Source organism: Pygocentrus nattereri, chromosome 13, assembly GCF_015220715.1.
Source record: "Pygocentrus nattereri isolate fPygNat1 chromosome 13, fPygNat1.pri, whole genome shotgun sequence".
Taxonomy (NCBI): Eukaryota; Metazoa; Chordata; class Actinopteri; order Characiformes; family Serrasalmidae; genus Pygocentrus; species Pygocentrus nattereri.
This window is the reverse complement of record NC_051223.1, coordinates 14126881-14148602: the sequence shown is the minus strand read 5'-3', so window position 1 is coordinate 14148602 and position 21722 is coordinate 14126881. Positions and strand designations below refer to the sequence as shown.

At 40.1% G+C, this 21722-nt stretch overlaps 1 protein-coding gene across 1 annotated transcript; it reads left to right on the top strand.

The window, feature by feature from the left end:
* The first annotated feature begins 1041 nt into the window (after positions 1–1041).
* On the top strand, positions 1042–20197 carry ubald1a (UBA-like domain containing 1a). Its single transcript, XM_017705518.2, has 3 exons — positions 1042–1301; positions 1976–2035; positions 18314–20197. The coding sequence occupies exons 1-3, from the start codon at positions 1194–1196 to the stop codon at positions 18617–18619; spliced, it is 474 nt and encodes a 157-aa protein (XP_017561007.1). The 5' UTR covers positions 1042–1193; the 3' UTR covers positions 18620–20197.
* The last annotated feature ends 1525 nt before the right edge of the window (positions 20198–21722 follow it).

Below are 21722 nucleotides of genomic sequence, written 5' to 3'. Positions count from 1 at the left end.
AGCTAAGAACTGTGGGATATGTAGTAAGGAAAGGGACCGAGATTCAACAGCGCATTTGTGCAACCGATTAAAAATAAAATTGATACTATAAAAATAAGCGCAATAACATGTGAATATATTTCATTTTCTCCATTATTAGGAATACAAGTCATACATACAATTAAAATGCTGGTTACATTACATGCCCTGTAAAAGTAACTATAACCGTTATAGTAACTATAACTGTTGTAGTAAACGTTTGTCTCTTAGGACTATGAAAAAAAAACATTTATTAACGTGCCTTCAAATTTACTATCATAAAATTAAAATATTAGGTGTTTCTGTAATGCTTTGGCATATGACAGCATGGTGCGGGTATTATAATAATTGATAATACAGACACGTGTTTGTAAACTACATATATGTTGAATTATATGTCACGTGGAAAGAAAGAGGATTCCAATAGCCCAACTAGCGGTGTTTATAAATATCGTATTAAATATAGCTTCTCCCTATTTCCATCACATCATTTAAATCTACGCAGAGTGCTAGGAAAACTCATGAAAAGGCAAGGCAGCGAGACTGCGCATACGTGGTGTACACTGGACTCCTCTAAAGTACGTCTAATGGTGCCTTTGGACTTTTATGTTTCTCCACGCAATTCAATTGGTGTTGGAAGATTTGTTTACCATATTTGGCGAGGTGGCAGCGTGACTCGGACGGGAATTGGATGGGAGCGGCCGTCATTCATAAAACTCTGCCTTCCAGGACTTTACAAACAAAGCGGGCGTCGACGGGAAATGTAGTTCGGAAGAGTAATAACTTGTAGCTGAAACATACATTTTGCTTGCCTGCTGGAAATGTCAAAACGGTGATCGTGTATATCTCTCTAATTAAACTGTGCACATATATCAAGACACACATTCGGGATGAGTGGGTAATTTAGAGTAAATCAGTTCCGTCACCGGCATAACAAAAAAGGGATTATGCGGCATACATTTCCCACCACCTCTAATGTGTTGCTATTGGCCGCTCAGCTGTGTCAATCAGAGGGCGCTCAGGACACTAGGCTCCCTACAGTAAATATTTGTGTTTGCTCAGCCGGCTGTAATGGTGGACGACTGAAAGAGAAAAGGGAGAAATACAATCTCTAAAAAATTGCATCCCAGGCAAACACAGTGCTGCCCGTGGCTCGGACATAAACTCCGGCAGACATGGATGAACTTAAACATCAAGTGATGATAAACCAGTTCGTCCTGACAGCTGGATGTGCGGCAGATCAGGCGAAGCAGCTTTTGCAAGCGGCACATTGGCAGTTTGAGGTGAGAAAGCTGGTTTGGTTTTGCCCGTAATGTTTATGCTATGTTTAACAGTTTAGCGCTGGTGGGCCTCGCTGCCACGGAAACGAAGCCGGATTATCAAACTCTCGTTTTCTCTAACGTTACACGTTTGCTTTATTTTCATTGGTTTTGTCGTCAATCAGAGACAGTGCACGTAGCAATAGTAAACCACAACGAGAATAGTCTGCACTGGCTGCTATCCAGTTTAACTTTACTCTAGATTAAATACTATAATCCTTCCCCGTGACACACCGTTCTAGCTTGCAGTGCTATTATGCAATAAAAACGGACATCGTGGTCGCTGTCTTTCTCTCACAGATTACTTGGGCTATACCAGCAAACAGCTCCTTACCAACGCCATAATGAATGTGCTGGCGTTTTGTTTTACTTTATTTAGCCTGCTATGATGCAAGACAGTGCTCTGCTCCATGAAGAATTACAAACATGTATAACGTTATATGACAACTTCAGTTGTCTTATGTAATGCAAATGAAGCTTAAAATTACGCTTTTCATAGCATATATGTGATGTGTGTGTGTGTGTGTGTGTGTGTGTATATATATATATATATATATATATATATATATATATATATATATATATATATATATATATTATATGTGTGTTTAACATAGCATTGTGCTTTCTCGTTTCAGACAGCCCTCAGTGCCTTTTTTCAAGAGACTAATATTCCTTACGGTCACCACCATCAAATGGTGAGTACAGAGCTACAGTCTTTTGTTTTTATAGTTCATTTTAGCAGATCGCCTGTCTCAAAATGGTTTCCCATTAGCCATGTGGGATTTTCATTTTGTCACGGCTTGACTGAGAAGAAAGAGTCCTATCCAAGTAACAATAACATTGTATATGTCGGCCATGTTGCGGAGACACGGGGCTTCCAGAAATAAACACAGTCGGCCCTGTTCATACTGCTGTTACTGTAGTGGACAGAAGCAACGTTAGTAAAATGAAATCGTGCTCTCGTGTAGACTCGTGTTATAAATTTGTCTGCGATTTGTCACTTAGTTTAATGTTTGCGTGATATAGCTCTATGATCATCATTTTTAGCTTTCCATTTAGTTAAAGGAACCTTTAACGTTAAATGCTGTACAGAATTGAGCAGTGTTTATGTTTTGGAAGGTGGTCCTGGCTCCATGTGCAGATGGACAGCATTGATTTTATTCGCAGCTCCACAGTATGTGTTGGCTTTTGCAGAGCATGTCCACTGAGGCAGCACACACAGTCTTTGTTTAGAGTCACAGTATCGTTCATCTGCGTTCTCGAACATCTCACTCTCAGTACATTGCAAATGGTGGTGCCCTATTGTAGCTGGCCATTGTGATACACTCCTATTATTATAGTATTCCTTTTACTGAGATATATAATTGATTGTTTTGCACTGTCAATTATTTTAAATAAGGATGCACAATGACTTTGGAAGTATATTGGTATTGGCTGATAATTGTTTTTGCAAAATATATCGATATTGGATTGTTAATGCATTATCAAATATTACCAAACTTGTCCATCAACTCAGAAGGTCAGAGTACATTAATGGAATAAATACAAACATTCTAATGTTTGCATTTATCCTTATGTTCAGAAGTAAAATGAACTAAACACAAACAGAGTGTGGTGTGCCATACTCAAATTTGATTGTAGAACATTAGAATGTTCTCTTCCTTTTCACTCTAGTTGGTTTTACTTTCAAGTTCTTTTCTTAACATTCTACACAACAACAAACATTACAATGTTCAAACATTATAATGTTCCTGTTTTGTCCTGACTGTGTACTCTGGTCTTTTGATTTTACAGATAATTCACACTGCTATTTGAGGATGCATTTACTGTATTCCAGAAGAGTGACGCATAGCTACAATGCTAAAATTCCTGCATAAATAAATTTGACTAATTATATTGATTATGCATATAACCCTATGCAAATATGTGCTGTATTTCTCCATAATGCTAATCCAGGTGTATCTTGTCCTGATTTGTGTGTGTACATAGATGTTTGTATATCGGCATCAGCAGATATGTACATGAAAAATATCTGATATCAGCATCAAAATTAGGTGCATCCTAATTTTAAATCTGTTCTTTTGTTAATTGAACATCTCTCTTTATTCTTAATCCATATTAACTTGTTTTGTCTTATACAGTACTAAAACATTCTTACCCTGGCCTAAAAACACACACTAAAGCTGTTTCATTAAATCCTTTCAGTCCGTTAATTTTTTTGCATAAAATATGGGGTGCTCATAAATCAGTGTTTGAAGACAGCCCTTTGGTTTTATGCCACAAACTTTGATAAAGTACTTTCCTTTGTAAGTGTTATAGCAGCTTTGCTTAGCTTTACTTAGCATATGGGCTGTTCTAGGTCTGAGGCCTTTTTGAAAGAAGCCTTTTTAGAAGCCTCTATCTAAGGGCATCTGCAGACCCTCATTCAAAGCTAAACGCAGAACAGATTGTCTAGCATTGTACAGTTTGGCTGTATTCAGTTGAAGCATAGGCCTGCGGTTGCTGCATGGTAGCCAACCCCCTCCAGCTTATCAGTGTTGCTTAGCTATACAGTCCTAATCCACTTTGCTCCAGAATTTCTGCAGCACTGACACACTTCTTCTGATTGACAGAACTGAGGCTGCAAGTGGTCCCTTAAGTCACTTTGGCCTTAAGTGCATGAAAGAGAATTTGCAGTATTGTAGATACCACTGTACTCTTTGACATTACACTATATTTTATGCAGCTGTGAAGGGGCTGAAAGTATTGATGATAAAACTCCCAATGAGCGCCAACACAAAAAAGAATTAGATTAGAGGAAGTTACTAACTTACAAATACTTGTAAAATGGAGCTTTGAGAGATTTTATTCAGAATTGAATATGAAGGACCATATTTTATGATGGTGAAAGCAAGAGCATTGCTACTCTCCAATAAGCTCAATAGCTAGCAGAACTAAGCATTTTCGCTGCTCATTTTCTCTTAAGATTAGTTCATTATCACTTTACATTACTGCATGAATTGAGTTGCATGCTGGGAGATTATGGAGCACTGAAGAGATGAAGGTGTGGTGTGTCCACTGCTGGTCATGGCAACTCGCAGCCCACCACCATTACACCTATCTTACGCACACATTGCAAAGGCCTCAAATAGGAAGTATGACCATGGCCCAGTCCATTGATGGATGAATTAAGTAAAGGTTTTGAGAGCGGGGTTGAAAATTCAAATGTCCTTCTCACCCTTATGAATACAATGAATGTTTATGACCGTATTACTATGGCAATACTGTCACACAGTTAAAAGAGCTCTTACTAAAAATAAAATTTTTATGTGTGCAGTTAACAATGAATATGCAAATCGGCTCAAAATGTTATCCTGTTATACTGTGATTTTTTTTAAGTTGTCTCTTTTTTTTCCTAGTACATTTTTACCTACATTAACCCTTTGAACTCTAATGCTCACACTTCACTTTATCACTCTCATATTCATATAAATGAAATACTACTTTCATAGTAAAAGTAAATAATTTATATCAGTTATTTAATAATAAGTAGAGGTATAACAGTACACTCAGCCCATGATTCAACCTGATACTGGGTGCATGATTTCTCACTATGTTTTGAATTGTAATTGTGTTGTTGCACTACCTACTAACGATACATGACAATGGGAGGCAGGAGGAGTGTTGCAGGGTTGCAGTTGTTGATTGGTCGCTTGCAAATGTTGGTGTTCAAACAATGTAACTACATTAAATGGCATAATTTAAATAATGTAAGTTCCCCTCAATGGACAAAGTTCAAGAAATTAATGACATTGTACTATTGCAATAGTGCATAGTTTACTAGTAGATTTGGAATATTAGAGCTATCAAATTTGTATAAAAGCATTTTAAGGTAGATTTATGTGGCTTTTAAAAATATGTGGTAAAATAGAAAAACAGATTGTATTAATTAATTTGGATTAATTAACATGGATTAATTTAAGGGAGTGTAAAGAGCTCATACCTTCTTATTTGCAGTTTTACACATTTACAGATTATTTCTGAAACATACTGAAGAGGCTCTTTAACATAAGTCTTCAAGCTAATAACTATTCACTAAAAATGCTAAAGGCTCAAAGGTATTTAGTCTCTTGTTAAATTTAATTTAAAAAAGACAATAAAAAAGGATAAAAGACTGTGTTCCTGGCAGCCTGGGTAAAGGAATAAAGGATGGAAAAGAAGGTGATGTGAAGGTTCTCGTAACTTTAAATATGTGGTTTCTTTCTGGGTGTGGCCAAAGCAGGAGTTGGATTTCATAGAAACATATGACACACAAGGTCAGAATTGGGCTGTTTAGGGCCTAGTCTAGTATAAACCTAACCTAAACCATGTTGTGGAACAGAGTCTGGAGTAATAAATTGGCCTGACCATAGATATTGTATTTTGTTAATGTAATAAAGAGCACATTTGTTGCTATGTCTCGTAGAGGCTGGCAATTTGAGCAAATGGAAAATCTAGAGCCGCGACCCTGACGGAGAAGCAGCTTAGAAAATGGATGGATGGATGGAAAATCTAGAGTGCGTGATGCATTAGTACAAAATACGTCAGGTACATGTTGAAGTGTAGAATTACTGCTAAAAAAGTTTTTGTTATGACGGTGTCATAGACCAAGTACTTGGTGTCTTTACAGCAATATGTACACCATTGCTGTTGTTAAAGTCTATGAAATGGTATTTTTATAGGATAAGGAAAGGTATTCTTAATTTACTTTAATGTAATAACATTTAATTAGAAGGTATTTTGGGACATTTCTATTAGTCTCTTCATCCATGTCAAGGCAAGTAGCATTTTCAAGTGGTGTAAAAAGGAGAAGTGGGGGGGTGAGTATTGATGTGATGGCAGCTCTATACACGTCTGCATTTTTATATCTCACACAGAATTGTCACTGTGTACACGTACATGGTCACTGTTTAAGCACACTGTAAATTACTGTTAGAACTAAGGTGTTTTATTTTTGGATGTTTTGTCTATTTAAATGATCAAAAATCAAATAATGTGTAAGGACTAAAACCTCAGAAATTTCATGGCTTTATTATAGACCAAGCAATACATTCTGGCTTGTATCCCTGGAGTGGCATTGAGTATGGCCTTCTTTCGGTAAGTGTGCCAGGCAGAGCCAGAGCCACATCTGAAGTGGTTTGGTCTGTGTGTGTGAGCGTGTGCTTCTAGTAGAACAGCTTCCCGGAACACAGGGAACCCGGTGGTGGATGGTTTGGCCGAGTGTGCGAAGAGCAGATGTGTGAACAAGTAGTGGTGCGCAACACACACACAACATTTCTGCTGTGTGTTTTATGTGACCTAGACCGGAGAGTGCTCTTTAGGGTTTCTAAACTGGCCCATGCTTAACATTATTCTGTGATATTCAATCATATCAGAGAATTATTCATTTTATTTATTTGATTGTTTATTTATTTAGTTATTTATACACCATTTGAAAATTAAAGTTGCCACCCTTTACAATGTATGGACATTTCAACTGTGTACATGTATAGTAAATTGTAAAGTTTCAGATCTTAAGTCATAAGGCCTTCATGACAGTTCCAGAAAGTAATACACTCTCTAACTTTTCAGATCTTGCGCTAATTTTCAGCATCCATGGACTTCTCTAAGTAGCTGCTGACAATCCAGAAATTAAGTTTCTTTAGATATCAAAAGTTTGCAAAGTTGTCCAAAATATCATTAAGAAATTAATGCTATGTTAAGGGGAACTGTGGAAGTCCAGACGAAATCTGGAATAGCAAATAAAATAGGACTGCTTGTATGTGTCCGAAGGCGTGGGCCTTGGCGTTCTGATCCTCGGTTGCTGAAACTGGCTTTTGGAACTTGGAATGTTACCTCCCTGTTGGGGAAGGAGCCTGAGTTGGTGCGCGAGGTTGAGAGATACCGGCTAGATATAGTCAGGCTCACCTCAACACACAGCTTGGGCTCTGGGTCCAGTCTCCTTGAGAGGGGCTGGACTTTATTCTTTTCTGGAGTTGCCCATGGTGAGAGGCGGCGGGCAAGTGTGGGCTTTCTCATAGCCCCTCAACTCGGTGCCTGTATGTTGGGGTTTTCTCCGGTGGACGAGAGGGTAGCTTCCCTACGCCTTCAGGTTGGGGAACGGGTCCTGACTGCTGTCTGTGCTTATGCACCGAACAGCAGTTCAGAGTACCCAGCCTTCCTAGAGTCCTTGGGAAGGGTGCTTGAAAGTGCTCCTCCTGGAGACTCTATTGTCCTACTGGGGGACTTGCCTCTCTGATCTGAACCCGAGTGGTGTTCAGTTTTTGGACTTCTGTGCAAACCACAGTTTGTCCATCACGAACACCATGTTTGAACACAAGGATGTCCATAAGTGCACATGGTACCAGGACACCCTAGGCCGCAGTTCAATGATTGACTTTGTAGTCGTGTCATCGGACTTGCGGCCATGTGTTTTGGACTCTTGGGTAAAGAGAGGAGCTGAGCTGTCAACTGATCATCACCTGGTGGTGAGTTGGATCAGGTGGTGGGGGAAGATGCTGGTCAGACTGGACAAACCCAAACGTATAGTGAGGGTTTGCTGGGAACGCCTGGCAGAAGAACCTGTCAGATTGATCTTCAACTCACACCTCCGTCAGAACTTTGACCAGATATCGGGGGAGGTGGGGGACATTGACTCAGAATGAGCCATGTTCTGCTCCTCCATTGTTGAAGCGGCTGACTGTAGCTGTGGCCGCAAGGTAGTAGGTGCCTGTTGGGGCGGTAATCCTCGAACCCGGTGGTGGACACCCCAGGTGAGAGATGCCGTCAAGCTGAAGAAGGAGTCCTACCAGGCATGGTTGGCCTGTGGGACACCAGAGGCAACAGGCAGGTATCGACAGGCCAAGCGATCTGCGGCTTCAGTCGTCGCCAAGGCAAAAACTCGGGTGTGGGTGGAGTTTAGTGAGGCCTTGGAAAGTGACTCAGTCAGCTCCGAAAAGATTCTGGCAAACTGTCATTCGACACAGAAGGGGAAAGCAGTGTGCCATTAGCACTGTATATAGTGGAGATGGTGTGCTGCTGACTTCAACTGAAGACGTCATTGGGCGGTGGAAGGAATACTTTGAGGACCTTCTCAATCCCACCGACACGTTCTCCAGTGAGGAGGCAAAGTCTGGAGACACAGGAATAGGCTCGTCCATTACTGAGGCCGAAGTCATTAAGGTAGTTAAAAAGCTCCTTGGTGGCAAGGCTCCACGGGGGGATGAGATCCGTCCCAAGTTCCTCAAGGCTCTGGATGTTGTGGGGCTGTCTTGGCTGACACGCCTTTTCAACATTGCGTGGACATCGGGGGCGGTGCCACTGGATTGGCAGACTGGGGTGGTGGTGCCTCTTTTTAAAAAAGGGGACCAGAGGGTGTGTTCCAACTATAGGGGAATCACACTCCTCAGCCTCCCTGGTAAGGTCTATGCAGGGGTACTGGAGAAGAGAGTCCGGCTTATAGTCGAACCTCGGATTCAGGAGGAGTAGTGCGGGTTCCGCCCTGGTCATGGAACACTGGACCCTTCACCCTTCACCCTCTCCAGGATTCTGGAGGGCTCATGGAAGTTTGCCCAACCAGTCCACATGTGCTTTGTGGATCTGGAGAAGGCATTCGACTGTGTTCCCCGGGGTATTCTGTGGGAGGTGCTTCGGGAGTACGGGGTACATGGCTCTTTGCTACGAGCCATTCAGGCCCTGTACAAACAAAGCAGGAGTTTGGTTCGCATGGCCAGCAGTAAGTCAGACTCATTCCCAGTGAGAGTTGGACTACGTCAGGGCTGCCCTTTGTCACCGATTCTATTCATAATTTTTATGAATAGAATTTCTAGCCGCAGTCAGGGGACGGAGGGTGTCCGGTTTGGTGACCTCAAGGTCACATCGCTGCTGTTTGCAGATGATGTGGTCCTATTAGGGACATCAGGCCATGAACTTTAGCTTTCGCTGGATCGGTTTGCAGCCGAGCGTGAAGCGGCCAGGATGAGAATCAGTACCTCTAAATCCGAGACCATGGTTCTCAGGCGGAAAAGGGTGGAGAGCCCTCTCTGGGTCTGGGATAAGCTCTTGCCTCAAGTGGAGGAGTTTAAGTATCTTGGGGTCTTGTTCACGAGTGATAGTACAAGGGAGCAGGAGATTGACAGGCGGATTGGTGCTGGGTCAGCAGTGATGCGGGCTCTTTGCCGGTCTGCTGTGGTAAAGAAAGAGCTGAGCCACAAGGCAAAGCTCTCGATTTACCGGTCGATCTACGTTCCTACCCTCACCTATGGTCATGAGCTTTGGGTAATGACCGAAAGAATAAGATCGTGAATACAATCGGCTGAAATGAGTTTCCTCCGCAGGGTGTCTGGACTCTCCCTTAGAGATAGGGTGAGAAGTTCGGTCATCCGGGAGGGACTCGGAGTAGAGCCGCTGCTTCTTCACGTCGAGAGGAGCCACTTGAGGTGGTTCGGGCATCTGGTTAGGATGCCTCCTGAACGCCTCCCTCGTGGGGTGTCACAGGCAAGTCCACCAGGGAGGAGACCCCGGGGAAGACCCAGGACACGCTGGCGTGACTATATTGCCCAGCTGGCCTGGGAGCACCTCGGAATCCCCCCGAGGCGCTGTCTGGCGTGGTCTGGGCTTCACGGATGCTGCCCCCCCGACCCGAAACCCGGAGAAGCGGAAGATGATGAATGAATGGATGGATGGATGGATGGATGGATGGATGGATGGATGGATGGATGCTGTCCAGAAAAGCAATGATAGCATTTGATAGCAAGGACTTGCAGGAAGGTTTAGCAGACACAGGAGTTGGGATGCACCATTCTACTGTGCACCATTGCTTGCACAAATACTGTATGATATCAATGGTCAAGAGACATTCTTCCATGTGATTCAAACTGACCTGTGACCTAATCACAAAAGTCAGCATTGCACGCGTAGATGGATGAATGGATTCCACCCAATTCAGAAAGTAATTAGCACAATCCATAATGACTTATTTTAGTATTTCTATTTTGGACATTCATGAAATATAAAGTAACTATGCATTAATGTTTTACCGTAAAGTCCATCCATCCATCCGAGGTTGTGATTGTTTTATAATTTGGTCTGGGGTGGCCAAATTCATGTGCACAACTGTATCTGGGTACTTTAAAAGAAAATCACATCAAAGTACTAAAACCTCTGAAATTTGTATAGTTTTATTAAAGACCATGCAGTGCTGACTCTTGACCTAAATGCTTTGCATTAAGCTTGGGGATTTTAATACTTTGCATATTGGTCTAGCAAGCACTGCACAATTCTGGGTCTGACTGATGCCACCATTAGCTTATACCAATATAACATTTTGTCCTTGCTTTAGATATGTGTACTCGCAGATTATTTTTTCAACTGTCCACTTAGAAAACCAAATAAGCTTATAGAGACAATAACTACCCATTGTTTTTTCTCTGAAGTCCCCTGTGGTGTGTCAACAGCCAGGTTAATAATCAAGCCTTGCACCAAGAGATCTTTTACCTACATGTGCAAGGACACACACTCATTTGTTTTTTTTATATCTTGTCAGAATACGAGGTCATGCGTACATTGCGTTATGTAGATACTACCATGTAAAAAATCACTTATATATTTAAATACTGTACAGCAGAAGGCCTTCTAAGTGTATGGTAATTTCTCAATTTTCTCTGTTATACAGTTTTCTCAGTCATTAGTCATTAAGACATCATCAACATTGGTTATACATGAATTAATTTTTTTCCATACTTATGTACAATAAGGATTTTCTAGGCCTAACAATAGTGTCCCCTGCATTCTTTCGCGGGTCTTGTTACTTGAGTGTTGTCTGTCTGCAATGCAGAATGTGAATAAACCTGTCAGTGAGCTGTGGATTTCAAATAAATTATCTTCTCAAGCTCAACATACCAAAAAAAGATAGCCTGCTATAACTGTCTATAACACCATTGACAGAACACTGACAATGTCAGAGACTTCCTGCTATGGCAGTATGTCTTTAGCATTTGGTTTGGATCATACAGGACCTAGGAAACCCAGACAGAGCTGTTAATAACTTTTTGTCTGTGTCATCCAGAACTGTGTAGGCTCCATGGTGAGAATGTAATGAATATAAGTCTTGGGAATATGTATTCAAAATACAGAAATTAAGTGCCTGTGTTCAGTCCAAGTTACATTCATAAAGGCAGTGTCCAGAATACAGATTTTTAGAAGAATACTTTAAGAATTCCTACCCACTGAATGAAATATAATAAATAAGATAATAATAAATTTAAAAACACATTAATGTTTGTTTATACAGTTCATACACAGCCCATTAGGCACACTCTAAAAAAACTTCTTTGGAAACTTTGTCATTCGTGCTAAAGCCTGAGTAGACTGGTAAATCAATGTGATAATCAGTTATTAATCTCAGTGTTAGTAAGCTTTACTAAAGCCTGTGTAGACTGGTAAAAATCAAAATGATGAGCCGGTTATCAATCTCTGCATTATTGAACTCTTTTGAGGGATGACTGAACTGCACATCTCTTCAATAGTGGAAATGCTCACAAATTACCTAGTATCTGTGATTAACTGGACTCCTGCTCATGGGGATTATGGAAGCAGTGAACCCTAACTTCAGTAACCAGAAAGAAGCTGCTGTATCCTTCCAATGAATCATGAAGCTTTTAGTAAAGAGCACTTTGCAAAGTTTTTTCCTTGTGTGGTATGCTGGCCTGTAATTTTCCCACAATGTCAGTACATTTTTTTTTTTTTTTTTTTTTTTTTAATATGTAAAATATATAAAATATATAAAAACCACACACAGACAGTCAGGAGATTGAATGTTTTTGCTGGTCTAATAATGTGTGTGGTATATATATTTTTAACATCATTACTTCTGAGCAAATGATTGTCTTGCACCTTAAAATGAATTACCAGATTCAAACTCTCCACCCACCAGTCTCTGTCTGCGCTGTGCTATTCCTGTCTCTTTGCAGTATGTTCCTGTCAGCCTATCACTCTCTTTTTCACTCACTGACAAACTGTTCCCTCAAACAGAGCTGGAGCTCAGTGGCCTTAGATAATGCTTTTGGACTTAAAGGGGCCCATGTCACAGACAAACAAAATTACCCTGCTTTCTTGAAGTAAGAGTTTAAGGTTCTTCAGAAATGTTGTTGATATCTCAAAATATACCATTCACTCACAAGTTCATGCTGTAAAAACAGTCCCTATGAGCACCCATTCAGCCTAGCAGGTTAGCTCACCATTTTATTTTAAAGTGATAAGAAGTGTTGGTACTGCAGGCTGTAGCAGGTTATTGGAGTAGAGGACATGAGGAAAACAATTATAGCAGCTTTCCACAAAAAGCAATCACTGCTGATTATTTTTTTCCAATTTCTGTGAGGATTTTAACCTAAACATATCAGTTTGTTCTGTATATTTTAGCCTTAACCACCTAAGGCCCAATACAGTGCAGCCAATCGGAACAGAGGTAACATCAGTAACAAAAACAGCCTGTTTAAATTAGGGATAAAGGGATGAATAAGAAAATGACTGTGTTTGGTACATAACACTACACATGTTATGAGTGGCCTGTAGTTGGGACAGTATGTGAAATACAAACAAAAAACAAAGCAATAATTACAAAATTCAGTTTGACCTGTATTAAATCGAGTACAGTACAAAAACTGAATTGTTTACCATTATTTATTCATTCAGTCATTTTAGTTAACTTTACGCTGGTAACAATCTAGATGTTTCTTTTCTTCTTTGGCTCATAGAACACAACATCCATTATTTTCTATAAACACTCTGAATGGTTTATTCATCAGACCACAATACTGATGAATGGTGTCTTAACAGTTTTTTGTCAAAGTATTCCGGAACCCATGTGGCAGGTTTTACCATGGAGACATGCTGATTTTTGAAGGTCTTTAGCTATGCCCTTTACAGACAGAGATTTCTCTAGATTTATTTAATCTTGTGATGACATGCATTGTAGATGGTGAAATACCTTGCAAGTTCTTGTTGTGGAATGTTGTTCTTAGTGTTAGATTATACGTTGGTGCTTTTTTTTGTTTGTTTTTTTTGTTTGTTTGTTTGTTTTGGTGACCAACTTTTCCTGGATGTTGTTTTCATACCCAAGCATGATTACACCACTTTTTTATTTCCTTTTTTTCTTCAGTATTACAGAATTCCTATTGCTATTTCTTTCTTAACTTTTTTGGACCATGGTGCAGGCACCCATTTCAGAATGTGTGTGTGTGTGTTTGAGCAAGACAGAGTGAGAACATGTAAGAAAGGGTAAACATAAAACAATGATTCAGTTGATCCTCTTCTTTAATTGTTCTCCGTGAGCCTTGATGAATCGCATCCTCCTCTGAGCAGTTAGTGCTCTGAAAGGCATCTTCTGTTCTTTGTATATTCCAGTTATCTGTGGTAAGGAGGGACATTTATTGAAAGTTTGCATAGTAAATCTCAAATCCCATTCATAATGGTATTATATTATAGATCCAACTGGTCATGCAAACTGGTAAAACTGTAAATGGTAATGAGGATGTACAACCCCAATTCCAATTAAGTTGGGACGTTGTGTAAAACATAAATAAAAACAAAATACAATGAATTGCAAATCCTTTTCAACCTATATTCAACAGAATACACTACAAAGACAAGATATTTAATGTTCAGGTGGATAAACTTTATTGTTTTTTGCAAATATTCACTCATTTTGAATTTGATGCCTGCAACATGTTCCAAAGAAGTTGGGACAGGGGCATGTTTACCACTGTGTTACATCACCTTTCCTTTTAACAACACTCAATAAGCGTTTGGAAACTGAGGACACTAATTGTTGAAGCTTTGTAGGAGGAATTCTTTACCATTCTTGCTTGATGTACAACTTCAGTTGCTCAACAGTCTGGGGTGTCTGTTGTCGTATTTTGCGCTTCATAATGTGCCACACGTTTTCAATGGGAGACAGGTCTGGACTGCAGGCAGGCCAGTCTAGTACCAGCACTCTTTTACTACGAAGCCACGCTGTTGTAACGTGCATAATGTGGCTTGGCATTGTCTTGCTGAAATAAGCAGGGACGTCTCTGAAATACATTGCTTGGACGGCAGCATATGTTGCTCCAAAACCTGTATGTACCTTTCAGCATCAATGGTGCCTTCACAGATGTGCAAGTTACCCATGCCATGGGCACTAACACACCCCCATACCATCAGAGATGCTGACTTTTGAACTTTGCGCTGATAACAATCTGGACAGTCCTTTTCCTCTTTGGCCTAGAGGACACGATGTCCATGATTTCCAAAAACAATTTGAAATGTGGACTCGTCAGACCACAGGACACTTTTCCACTTTGTGTCAGTCCATCTCAGATGAGCTCGGGCCCAGAGAAGCCGGCGGCGTTTCTGGGTGTTGTTGACGTATGGCTTTTGCTTGGCATGGCAGAGTTTTAACTTGCACTTGTAGATGGAGCGACGAACTGTGTTCACTAACAATGGTTTTCTGAAGTGTTCCTGAGCCCATGTGGTAATATCCATTACAGAATGATGTCGGTTTTTAATGCAGTGCTGCCTGAGGGATCGAAGGTCACGGGTATTCAATGTTGGTTTTCTGCCTTGCCGCTTATTTGCAGAGATTTCTCCCGATTCTCTGAATCTTTTGATATTATGGACTGTAGATGATGAATTGCACGTTGAGAAACGTTGTTCTTAAACTCTTGGACTATTTGCTCACGCAGTTGTTCACAAAGTGGTGAACCTCGCCCCATCCTTGCTTGTGAACAACTGAGCCTTTCAGGGATGCTCCCTTTATACCCAATCATGACACTCACCTGTTTCCAATTAACCTGTTCACCTGTGGAATGTTCCAAAGAGGTGTTTTTTGAGCATTCCTCAACTTTCCCAGGCTTTTGTTGCTCCTGTCCCAACTCCTTTGGAACGTGTTGCAGGCATCAAATTAAAAATGAGTGAATGTTTGCAAAAAACAATAAAGTTTATCCATTTGAACATTAAATATCTTGTCTTTGTAGTGTATTCAATTGAATATAGGTTGAAAATGATTTGCAAATCATCGTATTCTGTTTTTATTTATGTTTTACACAACGTACCAACTTCATTGGAATCTGGGTTGTAAGTGCTTCTTCTCATTGTCCTGCAACTATGGACATGACAGACTGCAGCAGGATGAAGTCGACAGGGCTGGTATTTTCTCCACAACTTCTAAATACAGTCTGTATCACAATACAAGCATCACAAGCAACACACCATAAAACAACACATTAGACATACAACAATGTTTTTTGTTCCCAGTCTTATTAAAAACTAATGCGCATTACATATGTAGAAAAGACTGTACCAATTTTCATATTGGCAAGAGTTTTCATGATATTTCAGCATATATTGACTTTGATGGTGTACACTCATATCATACACCAGCTGCTTTGACTTGCACACAGTGGAAATGTTGAGAGTCTGCTGTGATTTTGTTTGGATGCAGGGTAACACACGTTGACCTCCAGTTTTAAAATGATGCAATAAGATGGCATTTGTTTACAAATTCCTTGTCCACTCAGCCACAGTAGAACATCAACAGCAGAAAGCTCGAGTTTCACAGGAAATGTATGTAATTTGTCCTAAGCTACAATACTAAAGCCGTTCAGGAGACCATCAGGACACAGTATGGTTTACCACAACGTGGCATGAAAGCAGGTTTGATGTTTCCAAACATGATTTAATAAACCGTAACGGAGCACAAATACAGTGAGCCTTGTCTTAAATCTGACCTCCTTTCTCATCAAGGGATTTATCCTCTATCCTAACAACCCAAATATTCCCATAGCAACACAGCTGTGGGCTGCTGCATATTTATGTACACCCCACCTCAGAAGAGCAGTTTTTAATTTTATTTGAAAAGTGGAGGATCCCCATATGCTTCTGCTCTTTGTATGAAGGCTGTGTTGAGCCACTAACTGTTACCTGCAGCTCTTCCCTGCAGTTTTGGCTGACACAATGTGTTCCCAATTTGAGTGCTTTGAATAAATGTTGCCTTCTTTATAAAATGGGGTCATTTGAAGCCTTGTTTTGTTTAGTGGGGTTTTTTTTTTCGTTTTTTTTTAACTTCTGATGCTAACTTTTAACTTTTGATGCTTCCCTGGCCAATCAGCTTGCAGGACAGTGCTCAGGATAATGGAAATCATTTGTTTTATTTTTATATAATTGTTTTATTTATTTATTTATTTATTTACTTAGGAGGCTTTTGACCAACAAGAAACTGATGAAAATTTTCATGATTTTCAAAAATTCAGGATTCCTTCATGCATCTCCAGCCAATCAGCATCCAGCACTTAGGATCATGCAGTGGGGTCTATTTGAGACTTTTGACCGTCAACAAAGGGGCGATTGTGGTCGTTCTGTGCCGATACTCTTTCAGATGGGTCGATAAGTGCCGTGGGCAGAGAGAGCCGAGTTTGCTGACAGGATGGGGCACAGGGTGCTGGCTGTGACTGAGCTAGGCAGATGTGGCCTCAGCAGTAAGATAATATGGAGACATTTAACATAGCAATGCAGGGCCAGCGGAAGGGGATACCAGGAAGTGTGTGAGGAATGCACAAATGACAAGTGCCCTTAGCAGAGAAGACACACTTTATAAAAACAAAAGAATGCAAAAGTGCTGTATCACACAATGTGTCTATTTTTACTTACTTATGTCTGGAACAATGACTGGAACGGATCTAGAGGAAAACAAAGTAATTGTACGCACGCTGGCACAGATAAACAACTTAGTAGACATTCACAACGACCTACAAGAAGATGTTTGTTTTGCTGCTGCTGCTGCTGCTGCTGATGATGATGATGATGATGATGATGATGATGATGATGATAATAATAATGTTCTACAGCCCCAAGGCATTGTGGGATTGTGAGAGTGCTCCCATGAGGGCTGTTGTAAGTGAGGGATTTGTGGCAAGAGGAGAACCGGAACAAAGAGGACAATGGAGGGGTCATGTGGGGTCATGGTGGAGCAGGGAAGCCTGAGGGGGAGGGCAGAGTGTGCCATGCCAGGGCACAGCTCAGAAACAGGAAATAGTACCGCTAGCAGAGCATCAGTCCAAACAAACAGGGGGAACAGTGTAGGAAGGGAGGGAATGTTGGCGTGATCATCAGGGATAGCTGAGCTGAGCCCAGCTGTGTGTTGTAGTTTCAACTGCAGTTAAACTTCTCAGCTTGGTTAAGAAAACTACTTTTTTCCTCCCTATCTTAAGTTTATTTTATTATTTTATTAACATTTCTAACAAATATTTCTCCTTATATTATTATGTATTATTGTTTTAAAATTCTTTTCACTTTTTTCTTTGTTTCCTATTCCATACATTCAAGGCATGGACATTTCAGACAAACTTGTTATTTGAATTTTCAATGCAATATGCAAAAAATAATAGATGGACATGGTGCGCTTATGTGCGTGTATTTGCAGTGATGGCTTGCTTACATGCTTGACTATTGCTGTTGTGTTTTCACAAAAGCCTGTAGCCTGGATAGACAAGTACTATTATAAGTGGTACTTGACAGTAACTCCACCCTCTAGTCTATAATGTTGCATTCTGTTCAGACATTTTTAAGTGTTCCAGATGTAATAAAGAGCACAGACGAGGAACGTATAATGTTAGTAGCAAGTTAATTTGATCACCAAAAAGTCTAATTTACTCTTCAAATTTTGGAGTTATGTGACCTGAACTAAAGGTAGATGAATGTGAGCTATATGTTCACGAAAACAAAGAAATGCTTAAGCATGGACAGAAACTCAGTAGCTACATGATTCTAACTTCAATTTGCAGAAATATATGTAGTTTTAACTATAATCCAGTTTTAGAAATGAAAGGACATTGCTACAGATCAGTCAAATAATCATTGCAGCCGGCGATGTACACCAGATGTCATGCAGCACCCAGAAATAGGAAACCATTGTCTGACTGCATGTCTCTTCATCCCTACAGATGTGTACTCCAGCAAACACACCAGCGACTCCCCCGAACTTCCCTGACGCTCTCACCATGTTCTCCCGCCTCAAGGCCTCAGAAAGCTTCAACAGCAGCAGCCCTAGCATGGCCTCTATGGCCACCTCACCTCCTCCACCTCCTGTCAGCTGGGGCATGACACCACCCATGGCTGGCCAGCAGGGACTATGGACTCAGGGGCCTCCAGCCACACAGGCCCACCCACCCCCGGGCTGGCCGTCTGCAGTCAACCAACAAGCAGCCACCGAACAGAAGGCCAGTGTGGCCATGGAGGCCGAGAGATGAGGAGCCGGACTGCATGGCCCCCAGGGGTGGATTAGGGTGGGGGTAGAACAGGGGAGGGGTGAGGCGAGGGATGGGGAAACAATACCAGAGAAGGGGGAGCTCGCTTTACTCTTCCACCTTTTAAGAGGTAAAGGGAGGGATAGAGCGACACAACCAAGAATAAACCAAGCAACATGGACAATTTCAAAGTGTGAGGTAGAGAAAAGCCAACAGAAAGGTAATAAGGAAAAAAAACAGAGAAACGCACATTGTATTACCGAGAAAGAAAGCAACTTTCTTTTTTCCTATTTTTTTTCTTCAATAGATAAATATGAATGGAACTATGATCGTCATGCCCAAGGATTATTTCTGGTATTTCATGAAAGATGGACTTATATTCCCTAAGGCAGCAACTACTTTTGTCATATTTTCTTTCAAGCTTTTCATCTGGTGTCTTTTCTGTACTCAGATCATTACATGAATTGATGTTGCATGAGGATTGGAGATATGTTATTGCAGTTTTTTAACTGAATAGTATTCATCACAAGCGTTCATGTGTATGGTGTGTCGCGTTTACACACACAGGTAACAGCAAGTCGATAGGACGTTTTCCTTTCTACATTGGATACTGGGACTTTTTGTACCTCACTGGTCACATGACTTTCCTCAGCCAATCAGGGAATCTCACTAGTTGAATACAGAACATTTTTTAAAGCCGAATTTTACATTGGGCATCAGCCTTGCTACTCTTCCTCATGCAGTAACACAATGAATGATGTTGTCAAAGCTCTGTTAGGCTGACTAGATACACCTGGACTGTTTTTTTTGTTTTTGTTTTTTGTTTTGTTTTTTTTTTTTTAGCTCCCTGCAATGACCAACAGACATTTTGAAATTATGGTTGACTATTTTATTACTTTTTTTTTGTGGGTAGGTGGAAGGAGACGTTTTAATTAGACTGTTGTTTCTTGGGAAGGGGCAAACTCCAACTGCTAAAAACTACACACAACCAGACTACTAAATGACGTTTGTAAGCAGACTTGCCACTTTGCATGATGTATTCATATATAACTATATATCATATTTTGTAGTTTCTTGCTTTTTTGGGGGGGAATTCTACATGAGCTCCTTGTTTTGCAAGCTGATTTTTTTTTTTTTTTTTTTTTTTTTTTTTTTTTTTAGAAATGTCTCTCTTTCCCTTCTCTGGGTGCATTCATTGAGAGGAGGGTTAGGGAGAGAGAGACAAATTCTAATTCAGGGTAGGTCTCATCCACTTTTCTAATGTATGTTTATTTAAAAAGGATAAAATTAGAAAAATATTTTAATGTTCATTTGATTGTTTCTTTTAGGATGAAAGCAACTGAGTAATTTTCATGAACTGATTATCAATAAACCTTCTTAAATTTGACTTTTTTTTCCCCCATTTTCACCAGTTTTCTAATCAAAAATTGTCTTTTGGGATCACATGTTCCTTAACAGGTTTTCATGTAAGTTTTCCCCTGTATGACTGTATTGATACCATTCCCACAATATTTGTGGACTACCTGATAATTAACTTATCATTGTTTGTGTTCCTAAATAAATATTGTATGTCCTATGCTACTGTCTGTTTGTCACATTGGTGCAATATTGTGTGTTCATGACAGCTAATCTGTAGTCATTCTACAGGATAGTACAAAACATCCTCATATTTAAAGGGGAATACCACAGAATTTTCAAAATTCCTGCATAATTAAATAATTCAGGCATAGACAAAGTCATTCATAGTCTTGTAGCAAATTACTGAGGCAGGATTTTTCACTGCAGTGCTGATAGGGGCCAGAAATCTGAAGTGTTTAATGGCTGTAAAATATACCTCACATGAAGATATTACATGAAATGGTTCCAAACACACTGCCTGATGCCTGAGAGATTATTTTTTGAGAGTTTTGAATTAAGCTTTTGGCTGGAATTGTATTTTTAAAATCTATTCATGGGAGAGGCACATGCAGTGTCATCAATCAAAATACTCTGTAAAATGAAAGTGTATTTATTCCAGATTTAGGATTATTTTATCATTATCAGCATTACATAGACAAAGTGAAAAGACTTGTGTAGGTTCACTCGTCATTTTGGGTAGTAAATAAATGCTTAGATTAATGCTGTAGGCCTGTACCAGTAACAGTCCTCTTATTCAGGTATCCCTTTTGAAGAGGGGCGGGGGGTATTTACTGTTTTGTCCTGTAACTTTCTGATGGTCCCTTACACTGAAGTAGACGTGGGAGAAAAGACTTGTTATATCATGTGAATTGAGTCTTAATCTTTGTCAAATAAAAGCACACAATAAGCACACTTCAGTTGTGTTTATCATATGCTGTATCTTTCTTTTGTCCATGAAACTGTATTGTGAATGTCACATGAATTTTACCATCTCAGAGTTTGTGTCCACTTAGCTGAGCCCATTGCCTTGTTCTCTGAACCATTTTATTTGAGGCAGTGCAGCTGCTATTCTATAACAATCTATTCTATAACCCAAAATCAGAAAAAGTTGGGATGGTATGCTAAATTAAAACCGAAAACTGATTTGTAAATCATTGTGACCTGTACGACATTGAAAACAACAGCACATTATTTGATGTTAACCTTGTGATTTTTTTTTTCCAAAATGAACACATTTTGATTTTGATTCTTGCAACATATTTCAAACAAGTTGGGACAGTAAAGCATTTACGACTTTGTAATGATGCCATTTATTTCACAAAACTAAGAATACATTTAGGTACTATGAGATTAAGCATTTTAGGTGTAATTCTGCCCCATTCTTCCTACAAACAAGTTTTGAGTTATGCACAATGTAGATAATATAGAGCCTTCATTGTTGCATTTTGTGTTTTCAATTACAACCCCAATTCCAATGAAGTTGGAAAAGCCATAAATCAACAACACACAGAAACGCCGCCGGCTTCTCTGGGCCCGAGCTCATCTGAGATGGACTGACACAAAATGGAAAAGTGTCCTGTGGTCTGACAAGTCCACATTTCTAATTGTTTTTGGAAATCATGGACATCGTGTCCTCTGGGCCAAAGAGGAAAAGGATTGTCCAGATTGTTATCAGCGCAAAGTTCAAAAGCCAGCATCTCTGATGGTA

Excerpts from the sequence above, each read along its gene's own strand:
- ubald1a (XM_017705518.2), top strand. The coding sequence starts at position 1,194 with ATGGATGAACTTAAACATCAAGTGATGATAAACCAGTTCGTCCTGACA. Across the intron at positions 1,302-1,975 it reads CGGCACATTGGCAGTTTGAG|ACAGCCCTCAGTGCCTTTTT; the intron begins GTGAGAAAGCTG and ends TTCTCGTTTCAG. Across the intron at positions 2,036-18,313 it reads ACGGTCACCACCATCAAATG|ATGTGTACTCCAGCAAACAC; the intron begins GTGAGTACAGAG and ends TCATCCCTACAG.